The sequence below is a fragment of the Artemia franciscana genome, chromosome 15, assembly GCF_032884065.1.
Source record: "Artemia franciscana chromosome 15, ASM3288406v1, whole genome shotgun sequence".
Classification (NCBI taxonomy): Eukaryota; Metazoa; Arthropoda; class Branchiopoda; order Anostraca; family Artemiidae; genus Artemia; species Artemia franciscana.
This window is the reverse complement of record NC_088877.1, coordinates 27,725,242-27,738,705: the sequence shown is the minus strand read 5'-3', so window position 1 is coordinate 27,738,705 and position 13,464 is coordinate 27,725,242. Positions and strand designations below refer to the sequence as shown.

Below are 13,464 nucleotides of genomic sequence, written 5' to 3'. Positions count from 1 at the left end.
AGATGGCACTAGCACATCATCCCTGTTTCTAGTTTCATAAGGATTGACATTTCGAACAATTTCAAAAAGCCCGGAAAAACTTGATGGAAGGTCTCCACGGAAATACTGAAACGCAATGAAAGAGAGGTGTAATGTATGAATATCTTTAATCTTCAGAAGTTCAACAGAAATATGGGTGGTAGACTGAAGAACTTTTGCTGCTTTCAGTTGGAGATTATGTAAAGGTGTAAGTACAGATGGAAATGTTGACATCCACACTGACGAGCAGTAGCATAAATAAGGGTAAATAAGAGAGAAATATAATAGACGAAGGATAGAGAAAGGAAAGACTCGCTTCAGCTTTCGAATAATTCCAAGGCCTCGAGAAACCTTTAATCTCATTGACTCAGTATGCCGTTTGAAAGATAGATTTTCATCCAGAAGTATCCCAAGGAATCGAATAAACCGGTCAGCTGGGCGGGATATGGATCCCTTAGATGTTTTAAGCTCTGTCACTGTAGGGCACTGTAGGGCTTTAATCTTTGTTCCCCGTTAATGAACTCTTGTCTCCTTTAAATCCGTTTTTTCCTACTTCCATGTAATTTAAGAATTTCTGGGTTTTATTTTTGCCCCAACTGGATTGCCAACAAGCAAAATTCTTGAACAGTCTTCATGTGACCTTACCATTTTAATCGTTCCGAATTCCTACCTCAACTCATTCCGTCTTAGCAATGGTTAAAAGATTCTGCCAAGAGTGGTATATCCATACGGTACCTTGTCTTAATTAAAAAAAGGAAAAGGAAAAACAATAAAGTTTTTGAGTTTAGATTAGAGTTGGTTTCTCTTGGTCTTTTGGATTGAATTTAGGAAGCCATTTCTCAGCATTTGAGCAGAAGTCTAAGCCAAATCCCCATTTTTATGAAAATTAAAACCTATTTTCTCTGTATTTTAAGCAGTGACGTAGCTTGGGGCAAGGGGGGACGACTTTCCCCGGGCGCTGCGTCTGAGGGTGTGCCAAACTGATTTTTTTTCCAACACTTTGTCTACTTGTTTTATGGCAGTGAAAGGCTATTGGGGCACAAAATTAACATTGTCCCCGGGCGCTGAAAACCCTGCTTACGCCTCTGCTATTAAGTAGGGAAGAGGCGGAGGCAGAAACTTGATGCACTTTTGGACCTTGTTTTGGACTTTTGAATCACGCCTGCGTACTGAGAATGCCACCTTCTAGTATTGAGGGATCAAACTCCTAAGTTTCTCCGCTCTAGAAACTGAAAAATACCCCCCTCCCCCTAAATATTCGTGAATTGACACCACTGCCATATCTGGCAGAAGATCGTGACAAAATGGGGAGAGGGTTCTTCGAAAGGGTGGTGCTTGGGGTTTTGTTTCAGTTATTTGTTTTCGAGTAACTTGTCATTTATTATTTTTATTTAAGTAATTATTTGTTTGCTATACACTCCCAAACGAATGGATTGATTGGCGTGAAACTTGGCATATTTGAATTTATCTGATAGGAAACATCAGGGAGGAGGGTTGTAATGTATTGTTCTTCCTTTAAGGCACTTGTAAAGCCTGTTAACCTCTCTGGTAGGAGAATGCCAAGTAGGGGGTGGTTGTTCTGTTTCAGGGGGTAGGGAGAGGTGATCTCAGTTATTCGTTTTCAATCGCTTACATCTTATGGGACTTGACACGTGGTATTATTATCTTAAATATATCAGTTGTTTTCTCTGTGCAAGAACACTTTAAAACATCTCCTAATTAGGGCCAAATGTATTTTTGGCCCATAGGGCCATCATTTTCCTTTTGCGTCAAGATATAGTGAGAGGTTACCGGACAGGCTCAAGAAAGGATGAGGATTTTCAGAAGGTGAGGAGTTAGTCAGTTGTAAGAATGCCATCAGGAAGCAATAAAGACTTATAGTTGTGATACCAAGAGCGCATAGTGAAACATTGAATGATTTCCGTGCAAAGCCGCGTAATCTTGGCATCTCCTTTCTAAGTGCATGGTTTAAATATTTGGATTGCCCTTCTCCTATTAAATGTTGATTTATTAAATGTTATAATGTCCTATTAAATGTTGTATTATCTTTTGTTTACTGTAAAATTGACGGAACAGAGCTTCAATTCTCACCAACTCAGCCTGAAGCACTGTGTCAGATTTGTTCAAACTACTTTTTTCATTCTAAAATGGGTCGTTGTATCGTAAGTAAAATGACAAAACATTAATGCTGGTGAAGCAATATTAATTTTTACTATGGATAATAAATTTCTTTTTTTTTATTTCAGCTGATTTATTGAGGCCAAACCGATCAATGCATAATGACGACTTGAGTCGCTTCAATGAACAACAGAGAGAAATATCAAGAGGCTATGATGGAAAAGAAAAAGAAGAAGATAACCCACGAGTTCAGTCAGGTGGAGTCTACTTTATTGGAATTATTGGTGTATTTCCAATTGCTGGAGGTGCCCTCTATTTAGCCAAGATATGGAAAAGAAGGCGCCGGGAGGTAATGCTTTGATCGGTGACTTTAAATTATAAATAATAAATTGAATATTTGATAGCGCTGCTGTTGGCATGTCTTTCAATTATTGACTCTCTAATCGTTTTATTCTTGGCTCCGTAGTTCTTGTTAATCTGTAAAGTTCAGCTTTTGAATTATCCCTTGTCCGATTTTTTTTTTTATACGCTTTTGTATGAATATGCTTACACGTAGTTAGTTGGAAATTAAAGTAGTTTGTTTGCAGTATTTAGATAAACGAAAGGCTAATGAAGCTCCGATTTGGAATTCGAGCTACAAAAATAACTTCGCCATTGTCTTTATCATTCTGCTTTCTTTGCAGACAAAGCACGAGTTTCCTGAACTGAAAGCCATATAAAGGAACATGGTACAAGCTTTCCAAATTGAAAGAAATATACAGATATTGGCTTAATGTTTGTTCGAAAAATAGCAAACAAGCAAAAAAGTTGCTGCTTAAAACTTGAAGTTCCTACTTGGACCATGGTATTTTTTTCTTTAAAAGAACGCAGGGACAGGAGGGCAGTAGAGGCTTGTACACAGCTGTTTCTTAGGTCCTTACGTGTTTATCTAGACCACACTCAAATTCTTGATCTGAGTAAAATTGGTTTCCCTGTCTGCATTCGGTGATAACTAGCTTAGCCTGAGTGAGATAAACCACTATGCAGGTATATTTTAATTAAATATTTAATATATAGAGTTGGTTAGGTTAGGTATGTAATATAATGCGTTCTGGGCCGCCTGGTTTCCATAATTCTCTGTTATAGTTTCCATAATTCTGTTACTAAAGTATTATATTTTCATGAGATTTTGATAAGTTTCATTACGATTAACCTAGCTTCACTTCTTTGGTGTAGTCGGGATAATACGTAAGTACCATTTCTTATAGTTTCCAGATCATTTGCATGTTTTTTTAATTTTTTCTAATTTTAAAAAGCTGGTAGTTTTTGAAAATTTCTGGGAGGGGGGATAAGGAAGCAGAGTCTTTCCTGGGGTTGGTGCCTGCGGGAAAATTAATTACAGCGCCCCCTCCTGACTTAAATATAAGCAAAAAAACAGTCAAAATAAAAATTGGAGCAAAGTGAGAAATCTCCCAGCCCCCCCCCCAGTCACGGTGATTGGGGCAACTGGCCTGGTTGCTCCCGTCCCTCAGAAACGGCTCTGCAGGGAGGTCTAGGGTGTACTTAACCCTACTCTTTGCCCTTAAACCCCCAATCGGCCCCCTTGACCTGGCATTGATCCCTTTTTCTATTAGTGTCCCAGCAAAAAACTTCAAGTATAGCTGAAGGGTTTGTTTTTCCTGTCGTCTTGAACTAGTCAACTAATAATACGCGATTATTTTCTGCGAGTTGCTTATTTATTTATTTTTTTTTTATCTTCGTTATGCTCTAGTTCGCATGTTTATGAAAATGAGATTAAAAGGAATTATTTTTACTGTTTTCATTTTCAGCTAAGTAAAAGTACATATTCGGCAAATTCTAAGATGTAATGTTTTTTTTTTTATATTACTTTCCTTTCGACGATATAGGCTACGACCTGAAAAAAAAACAAATTTTTTTGTCATGGCATATATATTTAAAAATGGATAACATTCTTTTGATTGTAACTATATTTTTAGAAGAACATCAGTAATAATGCAACAATTAAGTTTAATGAGGAAAATATGACATATGAAAGCGAATCACATCTCGTTTCAGTAGACCACAATGAAAATTTCTGATTACAAGAATTTTCCGTCTTTACTTCAATGAATTTCACATAAACCATCAAATATTTTATTTAACTAACAAAAATGTGCAATAGGAACATCTGCTTCGTCCAAATATGAACAAAATTGATAACTAATTAGAACCAATTTTCAAGTGAAAATTTTCGGTTTTGTGTTGGTTGAAAACAAAGGCTTTACAATTTGACTCGCGACGAGATCACTAACACATGTGGATCGAACAGTTCGTGGTAACGAACTGTAGTTAAGGAGCGACTCGGCTGAACAGTAACTGAAACTCTAGAAAACGAAAAAACGGTAAAGTTTAACTCCTTGTCACAACTCTACTTTTTAAAACAATAAATACTTTAGCGTGAAGAACGAGGCGCTAAGGAGGGGACAGACCCTTTTATGCACAGAACAATTTCTGTTCGTTTTAAGTTTTAATGTTGCTCCTTACTTTAAGTTAAAAAGCTTGTTTTTACTTATTTAATGACAGTCTAGAGACCAAGGTTGAAAGGTACTTGTGTATTATAGCGACCACATTTAATAATTAAAGTCAGTTTAATCATAATGAAATATACCAAAATATGATGAAAATATAATACTTTAGGATACTTATCAGTCAGCCAGTACACACTCGAGAATTGTCCGTATAAAACCAGACAATAACCGGTTTATTGCTGTTTGTATGCGAATTCAATTAGCTAGTACGTTGTAGCTATACTGTAAGAAATATTTACTTGGTATTTTGGCTTGGTTAGGTTACATTTTGCATGCAATCCCGCTATACTTACCCCCCCCCCCCCTAATGTGGAAATATACAGCCCAAATTATATATGTATATCCTATCTATCTCCCAAGCGTCTCAGTTGTTACAACCCCGTACCTGTAGATCCAAATTCTCGACAGTGTACTGCCTAACAGATAAGTACCTACTTTAGTAACAACATCAGAGAAACTACAACAGAGAATTATGGAAAGCAGGCCGCCCAGAACACATTATTTTAAATACCTAACCAACTCTATATATTAGCTATTGAATTAAAATATACCTACATAGTTGTTTATTTCATTCAGGCTAGGCTAATTATCTTCGAGTGCCCAGAGAGAAACTGGTTTTACAACACATCAAGAAAACAGCGTGGTCGTTATAATAGATAGGTGTCGTTGAAAAATTGTTACAATAGCGATTTGCATAAAAAATAATTAGTACATGAGTTCCGGCTGTTGGAACAGTAGTTCCAAACTTGCTGAATCAATTTATTTCGGGAATGGCGACGGCCGAAGTATTTTCCAGTTTAATGTGGCGTCAGAAATTTGACTTGAGCATCTACAGCTTAAAAATTGTACGGTAACTTAGTTATGACCAGGCTGATGGTACTGAATGGTTCTCATGGTTTTGTTGGGTTTATGATTACTGCCAGCCTACTGCAATGATCAAGGTTGCTTCAGTGGCACTTTTAGTTATTTTGACACTTTTTCAAGTTCTGGGGCTGATTGGTTTTTTTACTTTCTTGTGAAGTGACACACCTTATGAAGCTTTTTGAGCTTTTTCAATACAAGTTTTTTTTTAAATATGTAGTTAGCTAGTTTTGTACGATATACAAAACCTACTGGCTATATTTGCTCCTTTCAGGTAATCGGTGTATTGGTCTTTATAAATGTACATCTTCTACTTCCACTCCCTATGGTCGGCAGCACGAGCCTTCGACTTTTGCCAATGATAGGCTTTAAATACGATACGCCCACCGTGATAAGCATTTGGCCCTCATATATGTGAGCGGTATCTCTGTTCACACAGAGCGCGCTCTATTTATCAGACGTGTATTAAAATGGACGTTTTGCCAAAATGTAGTCATATTTGCAATTATACCCCCTTGGAATGGCGACAAACTACACCTGAAAGGCTCAATGCAGGTTGTTTGGGTCTCTATATTGTGGGAAACCCAAAATGAATAAAAAAATTTCCGATAAAAAATTAGAATTTTGCTCAGTAACTTCTTGGAAATTATTATTCTAACTTTTTTTTTGGGGGGGGGTCATTAAGGTCCTTTATATCGATGTTTACTATCATGTTAAATTTTGCTGCTTTGATATTGTCATATTCTTTTGGTGAATTTAGCCCAGTGGCTCCCAACCGATTTTGGGCTACGCTCCACCTGGGCATTGCTAAAATTCAGATGCCCCCCCCCCTGCGTATTGTTTAAATTTCATTGTTCCAAGCTTTACATTTATACACCTGAAGGAAACTTAAAAGGCCATTAGATTCGTTTTTTCAGGTCGTCCTCTAGTCATATTCTATATGAAAAACATTTTCTGTATAAGAGTTTTATGGATGTATAACTAAAAGTTTTGAAAGTTATGGTTTTATAACTAAAAGTTTGATAACTCAGTCACCTCTCAATTATTAACCTAAGACTAAAACTTTGGTCGACACATCCTCTGCCTTTTCTAAAACCGCACCGTTCTTCTCTTAAAACTTTGTCTACAACATCTCTCAGTCTGAAAAGTATCACATTGCTAAGTAATTTGCTATCTATAGAGACCTGACTAATGCCTCGATATTTACCACAATCACTCTTATCACCTTTTTGATACAGTTGTTTAATTAAAGTTTTCCTAAAATCGCTAGGTATCTCCCCTTTTTTTATTTAAGAAACTCATTTACCACACTAACAGCCTGGAGCCTTACTATTTTATTAATCCTTTGCCGCTAAATTTTTTGTCGCTATTTCTTCCTCACAAAACAACATTTCCTTCAAATCCAAGGTATGACAAGCTTTTTCATTTTCCTCTATATATTTTTCTACAACTCTATCTCAGTTTAGAACATTCTGCCTCCGAGATGCATTCCAAAATCGTGTAGTTTCAGCCGGAAACTAATTATAAAAACCTATATGAAATATGGTGAAAGTGAAATCTCGTCAGTTACTATTCAATTGCAATTACTTTGCCATGATTGCACAGTCTTGTAGTCAGGCACTTTTGTTGAATATTATAAATGGTGGTTCTGTTCCAATAATATTTTTATAGCCTGGTACTACAACTTTTGAAGGAAGACAAGTTCTTTTACTTTTGCTAAACCCTTTTTTTCTATCCTAAAGGGAAGGTGGGTCGCCTAATTGAAATCAGGTCATTTACACATTATATTTGCATTATTTTTCTTGTTAGGATATAAAATATTGGACGTTTATTAAACGTTCGTGTTAATTCGAAAGGTAGAAACAAGTACATGGACTTATCGTGATTATTAGGTAGACTATTTTTTATTTATTTAAGGTTAACTTGTTACAGGACAGAAAGCCTTCGTATCTTTTCCATTTTGAATTGTTCTTTATCTATTTAGATCCCGGATCCAATTAAAACATGGACTTTTGTGTCAGTTTGTCCAGTTTGTCCGTCGGTCCTGTTTAAAAAAAGAACTTTGATATATAAACCGTTTCGGGCTTCCCATAAATTTATGTATAAGAAATCGATTGAGTTATCACAAGCAGAGGCGGGCTGGGGCCAAAAAAGCTAGGGGGTTGGTTCGATTGCCAAGCGCATATAAAAGGCTCCTTTTTGGATGGAGGATGAGGAGCCAAAAATGACGAACGACGCAACATCTACGAGCTTCAGTAGGTTTGCTAGGGGGGATTCGGTCTGGTTTTTGGAAAAGTTTTGGTTGCTCCCATGCACATCATGTTTTAAGCCGGCTCATGAAAGATGCCGTGAAAATGAAAATGTCTTTATACTGTCTTACTGTTGACATTTCTGGGGCTTTCGACAATATTGTGCACTCTCAGGCTCTATTTTCCCTTGCGTCTTCAAGTGTTAATCCTTCTGTACTATGTATATTGTCTTCTTGGTATTCAAAGTCTGAATTTCAAGTTACCCGGAATGGCTAAATATCTGACCCGGTAAAAATTAATAAGGGAGTTCGGCAAGGGGGCGTGTTGTCTCCTAATATATTTAAATATGCGCTTGCATCGTCCCTGCGTCCCCTTAAAAGCTCTGTTTTTACGGTAATATTGGTTTACCTTATGTTGCATATGCATACGACGTTCTACTTGTTGCCCGGACTCGCCGTGTATTGCTTTCCAATTTTACTATATTAACCAATGAATTACCTAAGATTAGGCTGTCAGTTAATGTGTCTAAATGCGAGTTTATTTGTTTTAATAGCCTTTATGTGGTCGCTCCACTCGTCGCTGGGACTGCAGTTCTACCATGTTCTTCTTTAGTTAGTTGGCTTGGTCTGTGTTTCGACCCAACACTTTCCACTACCTGTTCATCCCTAGCGAATCCAGCCATGAGAAACCTACGCGTCGATTACGGGAAAATATCCCCAAACAAAAGCAGTTACAACCGCAACGGTTTGTGCATGTTTTGTAACGCTTATTGTGCCCATGTGCTTTAGTTTTTATCAGGCATGACCCATCTGTTTCTTAAGAAAGATTGCCAGACTCTGCGTGCAGCTTGTTCCAGATGTTGCAAATTCCTCCTCCGGCTTCCTAGATGACACCAAAACAGAAAAGTCATTGCTCGATTTGGTTTAATAGACGTTCTTTCTCGCATTCGGTCTTCCAGTGATGATTTATGCAAAAGACTATCGACTTTAATCACGTTTACGACCCTCTGCAGTCTTTTTCCATATTGGTACTTGTTAATTAGTTCATGTTGTCTTTGTTAGTTTAGATTTTTTTTGCTTTTTATCGTTTTTGTTTATTTATAATGCTCCGTACTCTGTGTTTTCTATACATTTACGGATTATAAAGCTCTTTCGTTCATTTATTCTTCCTCCTTGGAATCTCATGATTTTTCTTATTTGTCTTGCAGTTTCTTAAATATTTCAATAAAATCCCTTTTTTGGTACTTTTTTCTTGAATTTTCTGCTTCTTCTCCCAAATAATGATGTGAGTATATTTCTTATCAGCTTTACTTAACTATGTAAAAGCTAAAAACGTGTCAAAAAAAATAATGAGCCGTTAAGTGTTACTGGACAATTTAATGAATATGTAGAATAAGTGAGATGGGACATGTGACAAAGCATTTGACATGTAATTTTTCAACACTTGAAAACTCTTATTAGAGGAATTCGACACTAAATATGTACCACAAGCTCTTTTTATGGCACACTAAAAGTTCTTTTCAATTTTTTAAACGCCCGAGTTTTCTTCTTTTTAAAAAAATCAAGTAGCTGGTACTCACACAATACTAATTAGCACCAATGCCCCAAGAAAAATTTCATTCGTATTGTTTTGATAATCTTGTATTCACGATGCTTTTTCACAACTGACTCACGAGGAAGTTAAGCTAATAGTCAAGAGTAGCCGAGGATGTGGATGTGGCGACACAGCGCAAAAACCCAAATTAAATTTTTATTGGAGGAGTCCTCCTGATTCTTTTTTGTATACCCATAAAAAAGTATCATAACAGTTTTTTTTCATTCTTATATCTTTATATTCAAGTGGTTTTGAATTCATTTTCCCATTAATGAAATTCATGTAGGTAAAAAAAAAAAAAAAAAAAAAAAAAAAAAAAAAAAAAAAAAAAAAAAAAACTAGAAAGGGTTTCAGAAGATTTGCCTAGAGGCAACTGACATCTGATTAAACTGTGTTTTTGGGCCAAGTTTCAAAGGGTTTCCATGGATTGCCCCTCATATCGATCCTTGAATTAGCCCCTCCCCCTACGTGAAACTTTCAGCTAATTGTTGCACCCACAAACTTCCATCTAACAGTCACATAAACCCAGGCAGTTAGCTAATCGGTGTTTAAAGGAGCCAACTCCCTTGCATTGATAGGATTATATGCTTTGGAGGTGGAAGGTTTGAGGAATGGTAGGATCCAAGAGTACTAATTCAAAGAAAAATTGGGGGAGGGGCTTTTCATTTTTTTAAATGAAGATACGAAAAGTATGATTTTCAAAACCTAAGGGGGGGGGGTAATTTTGCTGGCCTTCCGATTTTTTTTCCAATGAAAATACCAAAGAAAAAAATATAGGGGCAATTGCCCCTCTCCCCCTAGGCTGCTCTTCAAACACTTCCCCAGATTTCCCAGATGGGAATTACCCATCTCTGACCTTTGGCTCCTCTCTGGTTCAGTCTGTAGAAGTTCCACGTATCTCGCCCTTCCGATTAGTTTATGTCTTCTTCACACCCTTCGACAGCAATTTACATAGCCACTTCAAATGCGCTAATAAGTAGTAATATCTTCAGTATAATGAAAATGACTTCGTTTTAAATACATTTTGAGGACAAAGGAGGGCAAATACATAGATATCTAGGCCTGAAAGTGAATAATTTATTGGCTTTCTTTCCCCCCTAGGGGCTGGGGTAATCCCCCTGCCTGTGTCTTTGATCAAATTGAATTATTCCATTATTAAAGCCGTTATCATTGAAAATTGTTATTAAACAGCTCCAGTAAGTGTACTGAAACTTTAACGTTCATTTGGAATTTTTAATCAGTTTTACATTCCATACGATTTACGAATGCATCTTAAGTTTGCCAGTTAATTAAAAAAAAAAAAACAAGTTTTTCAACTGAAAGTAAGGAGCAACATTAATACTTAAAACGAACAGAAATTATTCCATATATGGAAGGGGCTGTTCCCCCCTAAACGCCCCGCTCTTTACGCTAAAGTTTATTTATTGTTTTAAAAAGTAGAGTTGTGAGAAAGGGCTAAGCTTTAGCGTAAAGAGTGGGGTGCTTAGGAGGGAACAGCCCCTTTCATATACGGAGTAATTTCTGTTCATTTTAACGTTGCTCCTTACTTTCAGTTGAAAAAAACTGTTTTTTTTTATTGAATATTGAACTAAATCAGAATAGCCTATACTATATCCATACAGGCTGTCAAAAAGACGCAACAGTAATGACCCAGGATATGTTTAAGGAAATAAGTTGAATTATTTGGCATGTGATAAAGAGGATTTTGAAGAAAAACAAAATGTGCTATGTGCATAGTGTTACCAAAGCTACTACTACGGCTACTACAACTATTGGTACTATTTAATCTAAGGGTATTAAGGTAAAACTTTCAGGGAATGATTAGGGGTGTGTCGAACTTGATCAAAACATATTATAAAGATGCAGATTGTCGAAAGAGTACCAGCAATATTCCAGGAAGGGTTTAGGTTATTAAGTTGAAACTTTCAGTGTATATTGAGGTGGATTTTGGACTAACCAAAAGGTAGGGTTAAGTGAAGCAATCCCGACCCCTTATCTATTTTTCAGCTTAATTTGAACCCAAAATGATTTTGGAGTTGCTATCACAATAAAAAGGCAATCTCTGTTGTTTCTGTGAGCTACTGCATCAAAGTAACCTATCTCAAGAAGATCGAACTTATCCCAGGTTTGGGGTAAATCCGACACCCCTAGGTAAATCCTATGCATGCAGAGATAAAAATTATTTCACATTAAGATATGACAGATCACCCTTCTTTAAACGGAAATACCATACAAACCCAAAACTCTCGTTAATAGCTTGTATCTGCCATAGCAGAACGTCTTTTTTTGCTTACCATAGGGTAATTTCGACAGGATCGGTTTTACCCCGTACATAGGAGAAGGCTATGAGAACGGAATTTTCGTTCACATTTTTTACTAGACCAAATTTCAAATAATGGCGAAAAATTGTAATTTCAATTAGTATTATTGAATTTTTTAGTCGAAGAAAAAGTGATTTTTATTGAAAACAAGCAACTACAATTATTGTTATTATTATTATTATTATTATTATTATTATTATTATTGATTAAACTTAAGACCAACAAGGGCCACTTACAAAAAAAGAAAAGGAAAAAGTTGAACAAAAACAGATAAATCAAAAACATACAAAAAATAATCAGCAACAGAAAAAAATAATAACAATGTTACAAATAACAATGTTACATTTAAACATGTCAAAACTGTTGTTTGTAAATTACACTTGATCAAATCAGCCAAATTGGCAGAGAGAGGCGAAAAAGCGGTTCAGAAAGCACCAAAATGAGGGGATTATCCGAAGCAAGTATTCTTGTCTGGATAGACTGAGAAGATTTTCTATGCAACTCAGGAAAAGATGGGAGGCCACCACCAACAAACATTCCAATTGCACTACAATTCAAAGGAAAGTTAAGAAGCCACCGTAAGGAATTTTTATAAAGAACCAGAAGAGAATTCTCACACCTAACAGACAGAGATTGTACAAAAGCTAGACCGTACAACGGAGTACAGTTAGCTCTGGAAAGAAAGCATCTTACAGAAGGGTCTCAACTCCCGAACTTACAAATGAGTAAGTTAGCCCTGCAGCACAGCGAACGTGAGAGTGCCTTAACATGAAGCTCATCACTCAGAGTTGGAGCCACCGTTTCAATTAGTATCAGAGGGCGTTGAGAAACCAAACTTTTGGTCATTTGCAGGCACTAGGGTGCTTCTTGTACAGGCTGATGACGTGTCGAATTTAGAATGACGGTAGATTGAACAGACCAGCTCTAGAAACATTCAATGGTCCGGCAAAGACATATTTCTTCCTCTTCTTCATGTCACTGCCAACAGTATAACAGATTTCTATTTCGTCAGTTGAGGAACCCAATGAGACATTAGCGTCAGAGTCTTCTTTAGTGAACTTGGAGTCAACTTTGTGAACTCTTACAAAAATAAAATAACCCCATACCTTAGCATATTCTTTATACCTTATTATTATATGCCATTTTATATACATTAAAGCATATTTTTATGTACAGATTGCTATTTCGATTCATGTATTGTTTTTCAAAAAAAGAAACAAATTAAATCAGAATATAATATAGAATACATAACATGTCAATGTTTTAAAAGCCAAAAAAGAAAAAATAATTACTACAGAATTAAAATAATAAGGCAAAATAACTCATATATCGGAAGAACAAAAGAAATATGTTAGGAAAACAAGCCTAACTAAGTAAAGAAGAAAATCAAATGATCAAATTCATAATTGGAAAATAATCCATTATTTGTTAGGTTAGGTTATTGCTATGTTAGGAAAAAACAAATCAGCTGTTATAAATTTTTTATTGAAATTTTGTGAACTTTTTAACTGTTAGAAAAATAAAATAACCACATACCTTGTGACAGCGTGGTGGATAAGCGCCGTTCTCGTGGTCAATGGGTCAGCGGTTCAATCCCTTGTGTCGCAAGGAATTCCTTTAAGTCGTTTTCTTTGTAATTTTTTTTCCTTCCCTTTGAGTCACTTTCTATATCTGGTTCTATCCTGGCTCGACACAATATTTGTAATGTAAATTAATAAATCAAATTTTTTTGTCTGC

General features: G+C 36.2%; 1 protein-coding gene across 2 annotated transcripts in view; it reads left to right on the top strand.

The window, feature by feature from the left end:
• The window catches only part of LOC136036277 (uncharacterized), a 119,376-nt gene that overhangs the window by 47,621 nt on the left and 58,291 nt on the right, over positions 1 to 13,464 (top strand). For both annotated transcript variants that reach the window (XM_065718418.1, XM_065718419.1), the window contains exon 4: positions 2,265 to 2,485. In XM_065718418.1, coding sequence (XP_065574490.1) covers positions 2,265 to 2,485 — 221 coding nt within the window. The remainder of the gene's footprint in view (positions 1 to 2,264; positions 2,486 to 13,464) is intronic.